General features: G+C 42.3%; 1 protein-coding gene across 3 annotated transcripts in view; it reads left to right on the top strand.

Annotated features, from left to right (window-relative positions):
• The first annotated feature begins 873 nt into the window (after positions 1 to 873).
• C8H10orf90 (chromosome 8 C10orf90 homolog) overlaps positions 874 to 20,435 on the top strand; it is a 64,069-nt gene continuing 44,507 nt past the window's right edge. The window contains exon 1 of one of the 3 annotated variants that reach the window (XM_010714845.4): positions 874 to 1,447. In XM_010714845.4, coding sequence (XP_010713147.2) covers positions 1,282 to 1,447 — 166 coding nt within the window. In that variant the 5' untranslated portion in view covers positions 874 to 1,281. Of the gene's footprint in view, positions 1,448 to 13,410; positions 13,661 to 20,435 lie in introns of those variants that run through there. The other 2 variants (XM_010714841.4, XM_010714842.4) reach the window with 2 other exon arrangements.

Raw genomic sequence — 20,435 nt, 5'->3', positions numbered from 1 at the left:
AAGGAATTTGTTCTTTTGCTCTCCAGATCTCAAATCCATGCTGCTTTGAGTCTAATAACTTGGTATTATTTGTTTGGTAAAAGCATATCTTCTAGAAAGGCATCTGGGCAATGTGGAGGTCATGAATGCACTCAGATGATTTTTGTTGTAAGTAATCTCCCTCTCCATTAGAAGCACGTACCTCAGAAATACTTCCACTAGAAGTATTTTCTCCCTGTAAAACCCTTTGTATAGTGTAGTTGAGTTAACTCTCAATGTCCTTTTTCACAGCAAATCAGCTTGAATTGCGTGTTTTTAAGACCTTTCTCCTTAATAACTTCACATAATTTTTGTGGCTACTTTCTCTCATTTGCCAGTCTCCTATTTGGATACTGCACATATGTATGCCACTGGTATAAGAAAACCTAACACAACATTCCCAAGAAAATCCTGAAAGCTTCTTTTAATATTCCCATTATATTCCCATAATGCATTACATACCTACAGAAGTAACTGGGAAAAAAAAAAAACCTGAGTTGTCTTCAAGTATTAATTTTGTGATCAATTATTATTTTCTATTACAGATTTACACATGGTTGGCATGAGGAATATAATAACGTTAAATACAAATTTAAATGTCACACTGAAAAATATCACCTTCAAACTCCATTTTAAAAATGAAGCTGCCACGTACGCCTTCTTTAAGAAGGAGATTGCACGTTGAAGTTTCTTTTCCCCTTATCTCATATTTGGAACAAGGACGTTTTGAAAGCCAGGTGTTGGATATTTGTCTGCACGAGGGGTCACTGCTGAAATATGTGCACGAACGCATGCGAGCGGTGCGCTTGGAGATCTCTTAACTTTGCTTGAGAAGCACTCAGAAACAAAGAGCCCAGCTTCAATATTTAAGTCAAGAGAATGAAACATTCATGTGCTGCAGCGAGATATTGTTGCTGGAGCTGAACGGACCGTGCCTGCCTGCCTGAGCCTAGGAATGCACCGCAGAATTTATGTGCCAGCCGTAAAACCTGCGTTTAGGGACACAAATTCCCACCAATCAGACTAAATAAATCAGCAGGCCCAAGTTTTATCATCACAGATAACCCTCATTAATCCAGCGAGCTTTTCCCGAAGACAAAGGACAAAATGAATTGCTCCATTTGTGCTGCCTGAGCGGCATGCTAATGCGGGAGGTGGAGGCATGAATAATGCAGGGCACGCAGCCCGGCACGCAGCTCCCGGCTGCCCCTGGCACCGCGCAACAAGTGGCGGCCACCGCTCAGCCATCGCCATCGGCACCCAATGCCATCCGGAGGGAGCAAACCTCTGTGCCCGCCCTGTGCCCAGCACAGTCGGGGGGAGCCCGAGCTTCAGCCCCGTGCAACATGGAGCCGGGAAGCGCGGTCGTTCGTAACTCACATGTCCGTGACCCTGAATTACTGCTCTTGGCAGAGAGCAGCGCGCTTGGGTAAGTTTGTGCCACTTGTGACGTTTTCTTGAAGCTGTCGTCAGCTCTTCCCCGTTTATGGGAACTTTAACATGTTGTGTTTTGCCGATCTGTCTGAAAACAGCGTGCATTCTTTTTGTCTTTAAAATAGAGCAGCCCAGGAAGGCGTGCCGTGACTTCAGTTTTACCTTTAGGAAATACTTGGAGTGACGCTGATGGTGCAGTCGAGCCTTCCAAAATTAACTCGTCTTACTTGCATTTTCAAGTCCACGTAACACGCTGTTAAAATAAAATGTGTTTGTGGTCCAAATTTGATTTCTTGCAACCCAAACTGAGACTGATGTAATTCAATGAGCGTCAGACTGGGAAACCTGAAAGAATGTTTGTTATTCTTCGTAAGAAAATGCTGGCTCCTTGTTCTAAGTGTAACTTGCACGGTTGCTCTCCTATTTTCAGCTGAATACTTTTCTGATTGGTTTGGGAACAGGAACTGGGACTTCCATGCCATCCTTAAAGAGCATTAACTATTCTGCTGTATCATAGGAAGGAGATATATTTTGCATATAAAGCATTTGGCAGTGATGGAGTAAAGCTAGAGTCGCTGGTACTATTGACAATTGTTGCTTTATTAATCGTGATCAGCCCACCTACCTATCATATTCACCTCAATTGTCTGCTGGATTTTTGTTGATAGCGAGACCATCAGCACTGCCTGGGAGCTCTCAGGTAACTCACTGTTTGGCACAGTTAAAAAATAGATAAAAATAGCCAGCTCCCAGGAGGAGAGGCCGTGAACAGGAGTGTGAATATGAAATGAATCGTAAATATGTTTTGATTGTGGATAATAAGCTCTTCCCCTTCATTTCTTAGCTTCTAATTAAATAGTCCAGATTCTGCTGTTGCTAGTTTATTTTCTTTGTTTTGATCATAAAAGCATTTTACCTGACATCGAAAAGACAGCCATATTTTAAAGGGGAAAAAATGCAGCACAGTGATATCTAGCGCCAGCAGTAATCAAATGTTCTACCTTTGTTTTAAGAGGAACCAAAAAAGAGGTGAACGACAGGAGATATGCAAACAATGAATGTAATCCTGCACTCCTTAATCATGGCAGCAATCCATATTCACGTAGGTAACCCTACTGGTTTCAACAGACTCGCATCAGTCAGTGCTGTAGCACGATGCCCATATCTTTCAAGGAGATAACGGTGTCTGTCTTACCTGGATGTTCTGTAAGGTAATTTTAGCAACGCAGCTTTTAGTGGTGTGTTTGAATGCATTAAAGCGATCGTATTAAATTACACTTTACCAAATGTCGCTTTAGCTTCTGAAAGCATATAAGAGAGAAATGGAATAATGTGTTGGGGGTGTCAGTAAGACAGTGCAAACCCAACGTGCTTTATTAGAGATGTGCTCACAGTGGAATAGCACTGCTTATCCCGGTGGCTGTGGTTGTAGGGTGTTTTGGTACGTGAGGTACATAAGCTTTGCTTCCTTTAGGTTAGGAGACACTTCATCATAAGGCCGCTGTGACACCTCCTATCTCACAAGTACACGTGGAGCTCCATAAAAGCGATGTCGATGAACATTTGTGCTCACCTTTCTGTTACAAAAGTACATGGGCTTTGTGGTAATGCTCTGTGAATATTTTCATTGCTGTTTACAGTTTCTAATCTTGCCAAAACAACGCCTGCAGTTGTGCCTTGGGGAGGACACATTTGTCTGAACATTGTGGTTATGCTCCCCTTGTCTTCAGCCCACACTGGTGCTTCTGTGCTTTCCACCACAAGACCTGCCCTGCAATCAGGGATGGGGCTGGGAGGACCTGTGAGCCCTTCCTTTGGGAGCACACCTATTAATGAGGGGAAACTAATTACTTAAAAGCTTTCAGTACAGTGGGGTTGAGAAGTGTAAATAGTCATGAAGCTCTGTGCCACCAACCTGCGTTCAGTTTGTGCTGGATGCCAGTGGTTGCAGTGTGGCTATGAATGTTATCCTACAACCATTGTGGTCACTCCTGAGGTGTGATGCACTGCAGATATTCTCTTGTCCGTACCCTGAATGGACTGAAGCAGAAATGAAACAAATATGTAATGGATGATGTTTCCAGCTGATATGCAGAGCTTAAGTGAAGCTGTTGGCTTTTTGTTGGTTGCATTGAGATGTCAAAAATGAATTGATTCTTTTCTGTTTAGCTTCATTCCACAGCATGGGCTGTGGTTTTGGTATTTTGTATTTGCAAATTAGGTACAGTATGCTCTTAGTATCTATAGGTATACTGTTATAGGTATTAAATAGGTATTATAAACACCTATTTGCACAGAGATGTCATGCAGAAGTTCAGCACTTGGGCTCAATGGCTATGGAAAGCTGAAGGCAATTTTTTAAAATCAGAAATAATGTTTGTGGTGACTCAGGACAGTCAGTTTTTCTCCTTTGTGAACAGAAGTCAGGTATAGTAAGAGGTGTTTTCTGTAATCACTGCCGTGCCACTCTCATGCTTTCTTTCAGCAGAGGATCCCCTTTCTCCTCACTTCCCACCTAGGGCAGGGTGAGTGCTCCCTGTTATTTTCCAGGGTTACAAGCTCCCTGTGAGCAGAGTAGTGGGTGTTCACCTTGCAGGTGATGGTATGAACAGAAAGAAAAAGTTCTCTGCAGTTTGGCAGCATTCCCTCTGTGTCAGATGGATATTTCTACTCTTTGTGAGTGGGGGACACAGAGGCAGCCCAGCTGCAGGCATTGCTGAGGTTCCTGCAGATCCAAGCAGTAGGCAGAAGCTTTAAAGGGCAGGCAGAGGAAATATTCTAGCTTTTGTTTTGCAGCTGGCTGGGAGCTGATGGCAGAGAAAGCAGAAAGACCGGAAAAGCCAGCATGTGGCCTGCACCATGTGCAGGTTGAGCAAAGCTGGGAGGGTGGCCTGGGAAAGACCAGCGCTGGCTACAACACCTACTTTACCAGTCCCTCAGGTCTGAGCCCCATAACAAACTGGATTTGGTGTTTCCTTGGGCTGGGACTTGGGTTAGTGGCATGCAGGACCTTGGGGACAGCAGCACCATACATGGGACTGCAGAGCCTTCCCTGGTGGAAGGGTGGCACAGCCCCTGCAGATGTCTCAGTTTGATCTTGATCCTTATCAAATGTCCATAAACCAATACAACTACCCTAATGATTGGCTTATAGCTGACTAGTAGTTTCCAAGTGGAAAAGCTGAGCTGGTAAGACTATATATATTAAATGGGACAACAGCATAGATAAAACTACAGTGCTTACCAACTGTAAAAGGTATTTACTTGTCCTCCATCTGTTCCATTGCAGTAAACCTGTGACTGAAGCAGAACTGGAGAAGCAGCAGCACTTACTCTGTTTGTGGTCCAGTCCAACCCAAGCTGATATCTCCCCTGGGCATGTTTCAAGACTGTTTTTTTCATACAACATTGGTATGGTTTCACATGGCAATTTTGTCTCTGTCTCTCCAGAGAGGGAGAAATGGGCAGAGGACAACCATAATCAAAGCCATGTGTGTGGTCCCCAGCCCAAACCTGCCTCAGATTTCAATCAGTGATGTGTAACCTGCATTAATCACAGTCGTGTGCGATGGTAACGCGTCAGTCCCACTTCCCATGGCATGCAGAATTAATGAGGTGAAAGACTCATCCTCCGCTGCATAGTTCTTGGGGAAAGTGTGTTTCTTCCTCCCAGCGGGCTAATCAGTTAAGGAATTAGCCAGACTCCTGAGCAGTTTCTGTTTTGTGTGCACCCAGTTGTGACACCTGGTGGTGTCCGAGCCAGACTGGATTTATTAAGCAGCAGAGCAGGAGGGGGGCAAGAGAAGAGAGCTGCAGTCTTTCCTGCTTGACTGCGAGTGATGAACTCATTGCAAGCTATAGAAAGGGAAGTTCTGAACCTGGATGTCAACCTTGATGTGCTTAAATAACAACTACAAAAGGTCATGCTTTGAAAACTTTTTATTTCACAGCCTTCAAGAAGGCATACGAGCTCGTCTGTCGTACGCGTCGCAGCATTGTGCTGTGAGTGCAATGAGCTGGAAGAGTGTGTTCATTTTCACTCATTAGTTGACAGTGGTGCCTTTCAAAATGCTCTCTAGTGTTATCAGCAGTCAATGATAGTATGCTTTCAAAGGTTAAACTATTTGATTTTTTTTCTAATTTGCTTATGCTCAGAGAAGCTGTATGAGGAGCATTATTAGTCTCCCTCTAACCATTACAGTAATTAATGGCTGCTGGAAACCATTTGATGTTTCCATGGTTTGAGGCATCAGTGGCCCCGGAGAGAGAAATACGTTATCTTTCCACTAATCTTTAGTTGTTCCCTGAGTTGATGAAAGAGTTAATCTGTTACTGGCAGGACACTGCAGTTGTGAGTGGATCTTAAAAAACCTTTTTAGTTGCAGTCAAAATCAAGCAATTGGCGTGAATTCCTCTGTGTAATACCATGGTGTTCTTCTGTAGCAACTGCTTTGTCATTTTTGGTGCTTTCCCATCTCTCAGCAGTGCATTTCAGAGAGCTTTGTTCTTGCTGTGGAATTACAGTTACCTCCTTACTTCTGGCAGGTCTGGCGCATGGGAGCCCACCAGGTGTAACCAGCAGGGAAAATCCTACACAACTACAGCAATCACAAATCATGGAATGGCCTGGGTTGAAAAGGACCACAATGCTCATCCAGTTCCAACCCCCTGCTATGTGCAGGGTCACCAACCAGGAGACCAGGCTGCCTATAGCCACGTCCAGCCTGGCTTTGAATGCAGAGAACACTACTGCTGTTGAACTTTATTCCGTTCCCCACAAAGGGTGCACAGCCTTCTGCTAGGTGTGGTATCCTGACTTCTTGTTCTTGCATTACCATTAATAATTGGGGTCCTGCATAGGGATGTCTCACCATTTAAAATACGTCTTTCTTGCTTGTGTTTAACCCTTTTCTGCTGATCAGAACATCAGTGTAGGCTTTGTAAGGAACAGATAAGGTACTGGTGCCAAGCAGACATAATAAACAGTGACAGAATTGCCAATTATTTTGGCAGTCTTTTGAAAGATGAAGAGAGAGACCTGACAGCGGCCTATCATTATCTCAAGTGAGGATGTAAGAAAGAAGGGGAGAGACACTTTAGTAGGGTCTGTTGTGATAGGAGAAATGGCTTCAAACTGAAAGAGGGGAGTTTTAGTTTGGATATCAGAAAAAGTTGTTTACAATAAGCGCGGTGAGGCACTGCTCAGGCTGCCCAGAGAGGTGGTGGTGCCCATCCCTGAAGCCACCAAAGGTCAGGAGATGGGCTCTGAGCATCTGATGGAGCTGTGGTGTCCCTGTGCACTGCAGGGGGTTGGACCGGACGGCCTTCAAAGATCCCTTCTAACTCAAACCATTCCATGATTCTATAAATTGTATCAAGAGAAAATGATAGAGTTTCCCTTGTATCTGTAGGATAGCCCTGGGTAAACACTGAGGGGAAAAAATAAAAAAAAAAGTTTTTAATGACAGAAGGCTGAGCAGTAGGGTCAGGATAGCTGCACTTCTCATGTGTAGCATGGAGCATCTCTTGGGCTGTGTAAGATAAGCACCAAGAGCAGCTTTGCACTAAGGAGCCCACTGTCACCATGCCAGCATCTCCTCCTCTCTCAGAGCCCACCTGCAGCATCACACCATGCAGCTGCTCTGAATGCTGTTGGTGAGCTTTTACTTGGGCTGCCAGGACACACCAGAAGGGTTGTTGCTGCTTTTCACATCTTACCTAACAGCTGGCAAACACTTCTCCATTTGTGTGGCTGTGAATGAGTCCCTTTGAAGGAAAGGGAATCTGGTGAGTCCTACCCAACTGACACTGATAGAAACAGCACCAAGGATGTGTAACACCGGGGAGGTATCAGTCAGGGAGATAAGGAACAGTGTCCTGAGGCAGCTGATCAGCCCTCTTTCCAGAATTTCAACTGAAATGGAAGAGCTCTTTTGTGTTGCTGAGGCTATTTCTTCCATCTATTTAAAATGCCTTTTTGGATTTATTTCTCCACATTAATACCATGCTTTAGCAGGCAAAGTTCTCAGAATACTTTCTTTCTGCATAGTCAGTTTCTGTTAACAGATTGCTTTCCAGGCTGAATTGTTCTGAAAGCAAGGTTTAATCAATAACTACATGGCTGATTTTTGCTTTGCTAAAATGCGGTCCAAGTGTCATTCTGCTCATGTGACTGAGTGAATGAAAATGAGACACTCACTGAAATGGAGGCAGGCCATCACCTTTGTTAATAATACCTGAGTATAACGAAACCACCTGAGAACCAGTCTGCAGTGAGGGACAGTGAAACCTGCAACACATAGTACAGCATTTCCAAGCACCATTTAAAAAAAGACTTAGAGCAAAAAGATTTCATTCCATTTCCTATATCTGGAATTGGATATGTATAATACAGCGTATTATACGCTCATGCTGGGTGTGATGTGCCACCGAGTGCACTGGATCTCTCTCCCATACAATCCTTTCCATATAGGATATAATAGCTGTGGGGAGATACGGAACTTAATGGGAGAAAAGAAAAAGCTGCATACCAGAACGGACACAGCAAATTGCTAACTGCTGCTTCAGAAGATTTAGGAGGGTTGCTATGGTTTCTGCTGAAACCTTCCAGCCGCAGAGCAGCCTCTTGCAAGCAGTGCTGAACGGAGGTGCAAGGAAACACACTGCACGTGCAGCCATGGCGTGCCGAGGCAGTGCCCAGCACAGCAGTGGGTGCCAGCTCCCTCCCTCCCTGTCCTTTCCTTGGAACTCAATGGCGTAATGAACATTGAGAAGTGCCCAGAGCTACGGGCCTTCGCTTGGTGAAAAGTTCAGTGCACGGCAGGGGGCTGCTAAAACACCCAAATTGCTTTTTTCCTATCGTGTTCTCCTCTTTTTCTTATCTCGCGTTTCTGGATTTCTTAATGCTGAAATTTTTAGGACAGGCGCTGCTTGCTGCTTCTTTTTTCTCTTCTTTACCAGCACATTGCCTAGAACAACAGCTCATGACCTAGTTCTGTCTTTTAATTGCTGCTGCAATATGAATTTTAATTCCAGCTAGAGTCCAGATGTATTGAGGATATGGAGCACATGTCAGAGCTGGTGCCATTTATCTTGTAGGCCAGTGTTTCTCAACCTTTTGAATTCAAGGAGCCCTTAACCTTTTTGAAAAATTCTTAAACCAGCATCGTGTATTTCACCATTGTCTGGTGATGAGAAATTGAGATAACAACTGTTAATCTAAATGCTAATATGTATTTTCTTTTACAGCTTTGTTTTTCTGTTCCTCAGCTTTCCATTAAAAAAATCAGTGTAGATGAACATAAGCACTGGTCTCATCTTTCAGTGCCCAAGTGAACCTGGTGACAGGTACTGACAATTGCTAGGAACCCACCTTATAGAGAGGGAACCCATCTTATAGGTACTTAATATTTGTTGGCATCCTGTCATAACCATTTTTAATGACTTTTGGACAGAAGAGTGGGTCAGTTCTGCAGGATTTTTGATATCACAGAGATCATAACTTCATGAACAAGGTAATAATTTAGCGTGCTCAAAAGGAGTACTTTTTTGGAACAATTCCAACTTTGTTCACTTAAAGGATCTCAGCTTTTATTTACTTCTCTGTGTTTTAGAACAAACACTGGCTGCACTTTGTGCTTTCTAAATATCCCACAGATTTCCTCTATCAGCTGACATTTAGCTGTTGTGCTTAGCGAAGATTTCCCTCCTCTCCTCCACTGAGATGTGTAGAGAAGGCAAGTTATCAATATGCCTTCCACAGATTGCTCCAGAAAAGGCTCAATTTTAATCATTCAGTGTTTGCAGCTTGTGACAGATGCAAGAATCCTTTGGGAGGAAAAAAGTGCACATATGAAAACATACGCTGTTTTATGTTAGATGATATCTCGAAATGCTGGGATACACTGTATTCAATCAGCATGTAACTTTAATTGTTCCTATTAAGGAAACTGCAAAATGGAAAAATAACAGCAGCTTCTGATGTGTGTATTAGGATGCCTGACCCAAAACTTGCACATAGCAGGCATAGAGGAACATTTATTTGCATTATGCCAGTGGATGTAAAATGTGGAGAAGGAGACTAACTGATACCTAGGAGAGGCAGAGGAGGAGTAAAAGACTCAAACAAGCACTGAAAACATGGCTGGGAGAAGCCCAAGGACAGGTATTGCATGCACATGTCTGGGCTGAGCATCACCTTTGAGATGACACAGGGTAGAGAGTCCTTGCTTTCATCATCACAGTACCCCCTTACCCCAAATCCACCTGATGTTCTCTGTCTGCTGCCAAGCAATGTTTTAAAAGAAGCACAGCCACTTACCAGTGATGTACTGTAGGAATGATGTAGTACAACTCATTCTCCTAGTGGATATAACATTGCTGCCGTATATTATTGGTGATATTTGATGTACAATGCAGCTATATTTAATTAGCCAACTAAAATGCATTTCCTGCCAAGTGGATGGTGAGCAGGAAGGGAAATGTCTTACATCAGAGTGAATAGAAAAAGCAGATAATACAATTTAAGACAGAAATTTAGTACATTAATCCCTGAGATCCCCTCAAAAGCTGTGGTATCGTGTAGCTGAGCTCTCAGAATACAAACCAGCCATCTAGCTGTAAAAGAAATCCCTCTAAAAGGAAACAATAATGATATCATGCTTTAGAACAGCAAATTCAAATTAACCTAAAATTTAAGACTTAAGATAACACAAAGCCTCTGTTAGTATTATGTTTAGGAAAAATGTTCCTCACACAATGGGGCAGAGCCTTGCTTTTAGCCACATTCAGCCACACCCTGCAAATCATCCCTGTCACTTCCCTGCCTGCACCAACTCCTTGATGCCCACCTTCACAGTGGCAGTGACTGCTGGCTAAGTAAGGTTTGATTTTCTCTCTGTGAAGGCAGGAGACCACATTTGCTGGCCAGAAGTCCGTGCTGACTCTTCTCTGTGTGGTTGATGGCAATTTCTATGCCACCGTGCTTCCCAAACCTAAATCTCCTTCAGCATCATGCAGAGCCCTTCCCTGGTAGCTCCTCACAGTAGCTCTCAAGTACTTTTCTCCGTGGCATGTGAGGGCTTTCTTGGTTATTGGATGTGGAAGGAAGATGTGGCAACACAAGCCAAACATCACTGCAGTCCCCTCTTTCTCTTGCCAATAGGAATTTATAAGGGCTTGTAAATGGGTCTCTGAGCCCTCCTCCATAAAACTAGAGAGGCTTCTCTTCCTTGGCTCATCAACAGGCTGTGGGAAGGGCCTCTACTTGGGGCTGGCACAGATGCAAAAGTGTGGGACCACAGTTGCTGGTCAGGGCATATCTGAATCCAAAATATTCCCTGAGAAAGTGGCACTGCCCCAGGTTGAGGGTGTTGAATGCAGGCTGGCAGCCTGGGGCAGAGCTGTTTTGGTGGCTCCTTTCTTGCAAGAAAACTTCTGCAGCTGCCTACATTACGCAGAACGGAGCATGAAGTTCTATCCCAGGAGAGAGGAAAGCAAGGAAAGGACAAAGTGAGCAGTGGGCTTGTCCTTTATCCAGGGTAACACTGCCCTTCCAAACATCCCAGCTGATAGGTGGTCACAGCAGGTTACTGCATAACAACTTGGCCTTAATCACACGTGCTCATGCTGCTCTGCCTCTGCCTTGCATCTAAATTCTCTTTTATTACTTCTACTGTTGCTTCCCTTCCCCTTTGTACTCCTCATGTAGCAGCAGTGTTTTAGCTTGTTTTCAGAACCCAGCAATAATATTTCCTGAGACGATTCATTTCTTTAATTTGTTGCTGTTCTGGTGTCCAGCACTTTCTGTACATACAGAGCTCCCCCCGGACTCGAGAGTCTCTCTGCAGTACATGCATCTTCAACAGTTTATTTTAATCAAGGCTACTGGAATTCTGTAATACTTCAGGCCAATTTCTACAGTAAATTGAGCGCATTCAGCACAACCAAGTGCAGCCAGCGATCAGACATAACTGCCAACAGTTTCACACCTTCACTACAGAATCCTTGCTTGACTCCATGTTCCTGGAAACCCATTTTTGCCGTCACTGTTTCCAGCAGAAATCTCTCAGTTGCTAGGGGATGGAGTTTTTTATGCACTTCCCCATGAAATGTTTTTAGCTTGCAGTGGAGAATTACCTACCCAGAATTCTGGTTAATATTTTCTCTATTAAAATGGAAGGACCAGAGTGCAGTGAGAAGCAAATCTCTAGAGGTCTGGAGGCCAGGTTTGATACAGGCACTATCCAGGCATTCAGAGTATGACTTGAGTCTGTGTCTGCTGCATTTATTTGGAGCTCTGACAATTACAGGCTGTCACAGGAGACTTCCACTTCTACTCCTGACTCAATTACCAAGTCTTATGCTTCTTGTAATATTACCATTGCTGTAAATAAAGTCAAATTCATTCTCTGTTTTCTTCGCTCTTCTAAGGAAAAAAGAAGTGGCTGACTTCTAGCAACTAGCATCAAACTGAACCCAAGCCTCCAAGGACCTCTTGGTTGCTTGAGAACTAAATATATTTTCAGTAAATTTGTGGTTATCGATGCACTGAGTTTAAAAAGCAAAATCTCCTGTATTTACTGTTCATTCCCAAATTCTCACTACATCACCTAGTACACATGCTGAAACAATTTAAATACCCTTAAAATGTTACAGATGATCATCCATAGTAAATGCAATGCTTAAGCATACGTTCAGATTATGTGGAATGTTACTGTGCTTTCCATAATGCATTCTTTTTTGCATGCAGTCTAGCACTTGTCTTCCTTTTTGGCTGTTACTGCATGCTAAAAAGATGTTTACATTAAGCTGCTCGTGACTCCTGGTCTTTTTCTTAAGTGATTGGTTGATTGCAGCTCAATAATGTTTGAGTAGTTCAAATTAGTTTTTGCACTTCGTGTTTGTGGTGATCTGAGCCTGTCTATATACAACTTCTGAATTGGGTCCAATTCCAGGACTCATTAAGAATGCACGTGTCAGGCAGGCCCCAATTCCAGTGTAAATGCTTGCTTTCTCTCATTGTTCCCTTTCCAGCTGGGATTGCAAAAGCTGACTGCAGAAAGAGCAGCTACAGGGGATCATCGTTGGAGGTGCTCTCCTAGTAAATGAAAGCCTGCTAAGCCTGGGATTCCCAGACTGTGAAGTGCACACTGTAGTGCTATTAGAATATTTTAAGGGTTGCTCTCCTGTATCTGTATCTTGTCCTTACCATATCCCTATGGTTTTACCAGCAAGCACCTTCCAGCTCAGCTGAGCTTCCCTGTCTCAGGCACTTACCCTGACCAGCTGCAGGGCGTTAGAGTTGATGCAAAAAGAGGCAGGACTGTGGTTCCCTTCTTGATATCAGGGGGGTTTCAAAGACTAAAGTGCAGGAGTGGAGGTAAGAAGGTTTTAGGTGGGAGTGTGCAGTTTTCATGCAGGTACGCATATGCCTCTGAGTTACAGAGGCATATCTTCTTCTATTGGGTTATCCTTGGTTGATAATGCAATGTTTGTCAACAAGGTGGAATCCTCATAGAATAAACATGGTTTGCTAAGCCAGGATGTATTTGGTGTTATAAGATTTGGTGCCACTGGTGTGGGTTTTACAGCAGCAGCCCAGGCATTTCATTCTGCTGCTCTAGATTCTTATTTTGCTTAGTCTACTTTATTACTTTTTGTAGTGCAAAATGCATGAGCAAAGCCTTCCTTTTAGCAGTGGGTTGCCTTCCCTGCTCCTTTATATTCTTTCTTTTGCCCTACGAACTTTGTGTTGGTTTACCTGGCCCACCCTCCAGCCTGGCTGTGGGTTTGTTCTGGGAATTGGGAAAATATACTTTTGCAGCTCAGGTCAAGAGTCCATCTGCTGTTTGTTTAGCCCCTTTAATGAATCATTTACTTTAAAACAGAGAAATTAGCTGAAGCACCAAAGGAGTGGTTTTGAGCTGTGGATCCATGGATGCAGCTCACAGGTCAGGTAGGGCTAGAAACTGGGGGAAATGCTTCAGCACAGCACTGGGATTTAAAATTGAGGTGTGGTGGTGAGCGGGAGCTGTACAAGAGGACGACTGCTTTGTGAAGATGAATCTTCTTCCAAGGCAATGGCTCTACGCAGACATCCAACTCTGCTATGCGCTGCTATGTGCCAAACTATGCCAAGATCCACCAAAATTCAAATAGAAAATGTTGTATTTATATGGAGATCTCACCCAGGTTCTGCTGCTTCATGGTAGGTGCTGGTGGGGGAGGTCAAGTTTGTGGGCAAGCAGGGCTATCACTGATGCTTCATACTAAGAGGGCTCATTAACTCCACAGTGTCATTTGTGAAGATGAAAAGTCTTCTTTTCACAGTGTGGAAACTTTAACTCTGCCCCGGCTAAAGATTACCTTAACCTGCTATAAATTGAGCTGTTTCACTAATTGGTTTCTTGGTTCATTAACCAAACTGTGTGTATGAGGGAAATGGAAAAAGCTCTGAATGAATTTCCCTTGCAATTCTTAATTTAAATGGTGAATAATAATCACATGTCGAACGAAATATGTTATGTGAGTTGCAGCAATGGAGTTAATTTTGTTACTTCGAGATGATTTGCCACCCATAAAGCTTCCTGGGAAGATGATCCTCAGCATTCTCATTCTCCATTGTGTGACACCAGGAAGTCACTACAGTATAATGTAGTTATGTCCAATTTCATATAGAAGCACTTTGTCGTGGGCAGTTCCTCCTCATACATTGTTAGAAGTAATGAGATAACAGAGATAAACAGTAATAAACTTAAAAAGTCAGCTTTACTGCAGTGAGTGCTGGTTCTGTATTTCCACCATCATTATTGAAGTAACCAAAACTGGATGTGTCCTTGGTTTACTCTTTCCAATGCAGTGCACACAGCTAAAAATCAAAGATTAACTCTGAGCGGCTAAAGCAAATGAATCCTACTAATTCATCAAAGCAAACACTGCAGAATTTAATCTGTTTTATGAATTTTCTGCCATTGATTGTTATGGCATGGTTGGGGCACAGGAGGTCATTTGTGAGCACTGAATTGCTAGTTTTGTGACAGTGAAAAAAGAGAGCTAAAAGAAAGGTTACATTACAGAAGATGCTAGAAGCAATTTTTGGAAGACAAATGTATATCATCTAAATTAATGATGGTAAACCTCCAATTAGCTGAATGTTGATGCAGAATTACAGCTTTATAAGGTAAATACATGTTTTCTCAAGCCAAAGGGTTGAGTAAGAAAATATTTAGCTTGCAAACTGTAATAGGGTTATAGGTAGATGAACGTTTTCTGTGACTCGGGGCATGGTGACCTCATTGCTGACAAGTCTGACAATAACTGCATTACTGCTTCCAAGCAGCCATACAGACAATGCCATTTTTGACCCTGTTCTTTGGAGTATCCCCTCTTTATAGGGGAGGGAAAAATCCCGACTGTGCTGCTTTGTTTTTCAACAAACAGCTTAGCTTTTGTGTTAGAACAGAGGTTTCTTCTTCGGCTCAGTTTAAGAAGTTTTGGCACAAACACATTTAAGGTGGGACTTCTAAACTTGTTTTATTTAGTTTACTTTATTGAATGCCTCTGAAAACGTATGTCAAAGCTGCCCTTGTTCCTTTTTGCAATTTAGGCATACTAAAATACTTGAATTATGGAGTTATTAGGGCAATTTACTCCATGGAAATGTTGAAATTTTCATGCAGATTGCTTTTATGTGGAAGGTGGGCTAGTCTCTCAAATGCATCCTCCCTCAGTAAAACACTGCATTTGCTGGCATTCATGAATACTTGCAGTTTACCTTTTGGCTGTGTGTGAGAGTCTGAAGTCATTATGACCTTGAATAATAGCAAGGAAAAGATCTCGCTTGAAAACCAACCAACAAAAAAGCCACTTTGGCATTTTCTCTTAAGGTCTTCACTTCCTCTGCTGGAGCATAGGAACTACAGGAACTCTACAGTTCAGCCCCTCAGCCCCTTGAATATTTCGAAATGGTGTCCATAGCCACTCTTATAGAGGCACAGTGATGGGAACATACCCAATGCTAGGTCAGATCCAGTTACATCATGATCCTAATTCTGGCCAAAAAACTGAGGGCAGAGAATACCGCATCCTTCCTGGCAAACCATCCTGGCTTCTTCAGCCAGGGATCTTCCAGAGCTTGGAGCAGGCTCTCCGCAGTCTTGATTAATGCCAAGACTGGACTTACCCTCCATAAACTCGCCTAATTGCTTTTTGGAATTTGTGCTCTACAACATTGGGTCTGTGTCATTTAGGTTCACAATTTAATTGTGTTGAGCAGAAAAAAACATCTTACAGCGTTCATGTTAAACAGTCTGCCCAGTAGTTTGGCCCCCCAGGGCTCTCCCAAAAGCATCTTTTGAAAGCTGTTTGTGATTTTTATTATCTTTGGTTTTAGATCTCTATCATATCATGCTTTTACTGGTAAATCCCAACTTATTAGTCTCTCAAGGTTTTTCAGCAGTGGACCCTTTCCTGGGCCTTTCTGGGTCAGTATTGTTCTTAATATACTTCTGTATACAGAAGTACACATTATATAGTATAATATATTTTAGCATGGAAATTGAGTTGAAGGAGTTGTTGAGGTACATTTTGTTTATTTATGTTGCTTACTGTATATTTTCCTTGTTCTTGGCTCTGTTCCTTTGTCAGCCTGGTCTTCTGCCATTTCTCTATAATTCATACTGTGTTGGTTTTTTTTCATAGTGTCCTCTGATTTATCTTAACCCCATCATACTTCTGGGATGGCCATGATATCATTATATCCCTGCCCCCCTTTGTAAAAATAAACATTATTCAGTTCTTCTATACTGATTAGAACTTGCAGAACGTTGCTTGGGTTGCTATTTTTATGCTGCACATATAAATGCAGTCTTACTTGTGTTGACTATTCTTTGCAATTTATTTTTTTTTTTGAACTTATGGAAGTCAATGACACATCTTTGCTTTGTGTGCACTTCCTTCTCAGATGCCATTGTGTCAAACTGTCTTTCTGCTGCCATCTGTCACACAGCAACATGTAGCATAATGTTGGATGGAAAGTTCAACTTCTGACATTGTGGGCCAAGCTAATAACATAGGAGGTATTACTTTCGGAGCAACCCTTGTATACACATCAATTTTCTGCAGATTTTACTTAGAGGAGGAGGGAAGGGTAGGCATTCAGGGAATAGAAACTCACACTTTCAGGGACATTAGTTGTCCTGATCTATTCTGGTGTGAATGGAGCCATGTGTTCCTTGCAGGCCTTCTTGGTCCCTGAAGTTTTCTTAGTAAACCTTTCATCTTTCTTCTGCATTTCCTTGCAAAGGGACTGCTGTGTTGGAGAGGGATTATTTTTATTTTTATTTTTTTGTTTAATGAAGGCTTTTGTCCCACTCTGTACTCCATAATCTCCCATCCTGTCTCCCAGATCACTCTTGTTCTGAAGGCTCTGAGTTGTATTTTCATCCCACGTAACCAAAGACAAATAGCTATATATGTTTCTTGACCCAGATCAGAGGCTAGATACCAACCTGCCTTTTCCTTAATTCGTTTTTTCCTTGCTTTGATCCCCACTGATGTTTATTTTACATTTATAGCAATCTCCGAGACATTTAGCAAAGGCTTTGGATATAAGACGAATTCCAAAATCCGTAGCTTCTCCTCATAACATGGTTTTGAACTGAAATCCTCTTGAAAGCTCACTTGAAGTCCTGAAATACTTGAGCATTTAGATTGTTGTTGATTTTTCTAATGGTGATTGACTAGCCAGCAAGCTCTTTTACTGGAAACAGAATAAGTGTATTTCGTATTTTTTTTTCTTGTAAAACCCACTGGAATTCACTCAGAGGGTGGTGAGGCACTGGAACAGGTTGCCCAAGGAGGCTGTGGATGCCCCATCCCTGCAGGCATTCAAGGCCAGGCTGGATGTGGCTCTGGGCAGCCTGGGCTGCTGGTTGGTGACCTGCATTAGCAGGGAGTTGGGACTGGATGAGCATTGTGGTCCTTTTCAACCCAGGCCATTGTGCAATTCTCTGAAATTCTGTAGTATTGGCACTGGTACAACTGCAGTACATACAGATGGGTGCTCATGGAAATGACAAGTGCATGAGGCTAAATAGTTTAGAAACTTTGTGCATGGAAGAAACCACTTTGTATGCATGCACTGTAGTTAAAAGAAAGCACTATATCTAAATGTTTGATGACTGATTCATTCTCACAGAAGATAGGCATGGCAGCATTTAAGTTACAATAGTTGTGTGTATCCCCAGTGTCATCCTGTGGTGACTTTATCGTTGGCAGCTTGTTTGTATGGGGCTTTCAAGAGAATAGGCTTGCTCATCATACTAATTACATGGCTTTTAGTTGTGCAGTTGACTGTGGACGTGTTGTATGGGATAATTAATTCATAGCTCAAGTCTTGGTTTGATATCCTTTCACCAAATCTGGCTGAAATAAGGATTACCAAATTCATGTTTCTACAGGTAATCCCAAATAACACATAATTTTACAGGCATTTTATGATAGATTAAAACACTGAATTGACTTGGGGTGTGGGTGGGGGAGAGAGGAAAAGTATTACCATGTAGCCAGATTCTTCAGTATTTTTCTTATTTCAGCATTCTTCTGTCTGTGTGTGTGTTTGATGCAGTTCTAATTAGTCTCCTTTAAGCAGCATGATGAAGTGTGTAAATTTTCATGTGTCATCTTGGTTAGTGTTTTCTCTTTGAAATCAGTATGTCTCTGCTGCTCTGCTTTTAGCTTGTCCTTAAAATACTTTTCCATTTAGCTTCTAGGCTTTAATGATCCAGCTTTGCATTGAAAAAATGCAGAGTATTCAGTTATGGTAGGAAAATGTTAATATTGGGTGTGACTTTTTTGGGGGGGAGAAGATGGATCATGTAAGTAAAGCAGTCATTGCTCAAAAGTTAACTTCAGGTTTTTGGTTTCTCCAGTACAAAGGGCTAAGTCTCTTCATAAAAATGGACAATCAGAAGCACTTTTGGGAACTCAGAGGCAAAAATAAAACAGCTCTGTGTACCCCTCTTTGAAACATGTAGAGTCTGGTTTTTGTAATGAGTGACTTTAAAGAAAAAGCAAATTCTTTGTCTTTTCTGGAAGAGAATTAGCTTTATCTAAGGCAATCAGCATTTCTTACAATTTCTGCATTTGGAGAAGCAGATTTTAAGAAACCTACTATTTTGAACTTTTTGGTGTTGGCCACAATTAAATAAAGCCTTTTCCTTTGAAGAACATTTAATGGTTCTTTTTATGTTTGTATTAAATATTCTGTGGTACTGTGTAGTTTTGTACCATCTTCTACTTGGCAGCTGCACAGTAGCTGTTTACTCACTGTCTTTTGATTAATTCTCTTGCTATTCCAGCATGTAATATACCTCATTTGTTTAGAGAAAGGGAATACATTTCATATTTAAAAACCCTTTTACTGCAGTTACTGCATCTTTGCAGATTTAATTAGGTCTCAGTCCCTTCCAAATCATGCAAGTCAAAGGTCCCGTCTTACTTGTCCCTGGGGCATCGTTACAAAATGTCCCCAGATGGAGTCTAGTTTCTAACTGATGACTTTACCATATAGGGGCTAATTATTTCTAATCTTACACATTGATGGGACTGTATTTTATGTCTCTGAGCCACTGGAACTGTTAACTGCCAAATTATCCTCCACTGTAATATGCGGGTTATGTCTCCATAAAACGGACCGACTTCTCAAATGACAATCCCTTCCTACCAGGCTCTTGCATTTTGAGCCGTAATTATTTCTGGCACACAGTTCCATCCGATGAGCCCTTGCTAATCTACATTATTATCTGGGATAACCGTTAGTGCCTGGCTGCAGGCACAGGCCTGGGCTCTGCTCTATGGGGCAGCCGCGTGGCTGTGCTCAGCCCAGCCTCCGACTGCTGCCTTTCCTTTTTATGAGCAATAACCTCCATCGGGTCTTTAAAAGAAATGACTCAACACTTTCACCTTCTGGAAGGGAAAACCTGTATTTTGAAGTCTATAACGCATGAAGGTGTTGGTATAATCTAGTATAAGCTGCCTTCAGTCAGCCCTTTCAAGCACCGGGAAAGAGAAATGAATATCTAAAAAGCACCAAATAGCTACAATTGCACTTGGATTTCATGGCTGTGTGTGATAGAGGTCAGTAACATAAAGCTGTTTATTTCATCACAGAAAGCAGTGCCTGTTATCAGAACTTGCTGTAGGCGAAGATATTGGAAAGTCCTCATTTAAGTGACCCATTCCACTACAGCTTCACTTTGCACATGTGGGATTCCTGCCCTGCTTCTCTCTGTCACTTCTGCCCCAGCCCATAGAGCTGCTTTTGGGGTTGGCTCTGCAGAGCAACAGAGCATGAAACGATGATAATTTGGGTTTACTATCTCCCAAACCTTAATCCAGTAACAGCAAACCAGAAGCTGCGTTAGGAAAGTAGAGGCCCTGGAATATTGGACTTTGGAAATATTGGGCCTCTGTCTCAGTTGGTTTCAGGGAAGTCAATAACGCCTTATTGATTTAGAAATTACTTTTTAAAACAACAGAGAGCTAAATGACAGTGCAGTCTGAAGGGGAGTGAGCCTTGCAAAACCTGGCATTACCCAAGAGCTGCCACCTCCAGAGGTACTGACTGGTAACCAAGGTGTGGAGGCATCGGTGCTCAGTTTGGGGACTTACCTTAGTAAAGGAAGAATGAAATGCAAAACCCCACCATACAAATGTGGGTTAATAAACTTTGCTTAAATGCTGAATGAAGTAGATAATTCTGTATTTATATACCTATCAGCATTAATATTATGGCCAATGTGTTAATACCAATATTCCTGTAACTCATGTGGTAATACATTTAGAGTAATAAGATCGTACTAAATCACTGTGACAGATACTAGACTGACCTTCCAAAATAATCCTTTCAGTCTAGAGTATCAGCAACATCCTTGCCCTTTTATTTCAGATAATATAAAATCATCTGCTGATATTTTTGTTCA

The sequence above is a fragment of the Meleagris gallopavo genome, chromosome 8 (genome assembly GCF_905368555.1).
Source record: "Meleagris gallopavo chromosome 8, MGAL_WU_HG_1.1, whole genome shotgun sequence".
In the NCBI taxonomy this organism is placed as follows: domain Eukaryota; kingdom Metazoa; phylum Chordata; class Aves; order Galliformes; family Phasianidae; genus Meleagris; species Meleagris gallopavo.
This window is presented reverse-complemented; position numbering and strand designations above follow the sequence as displayed.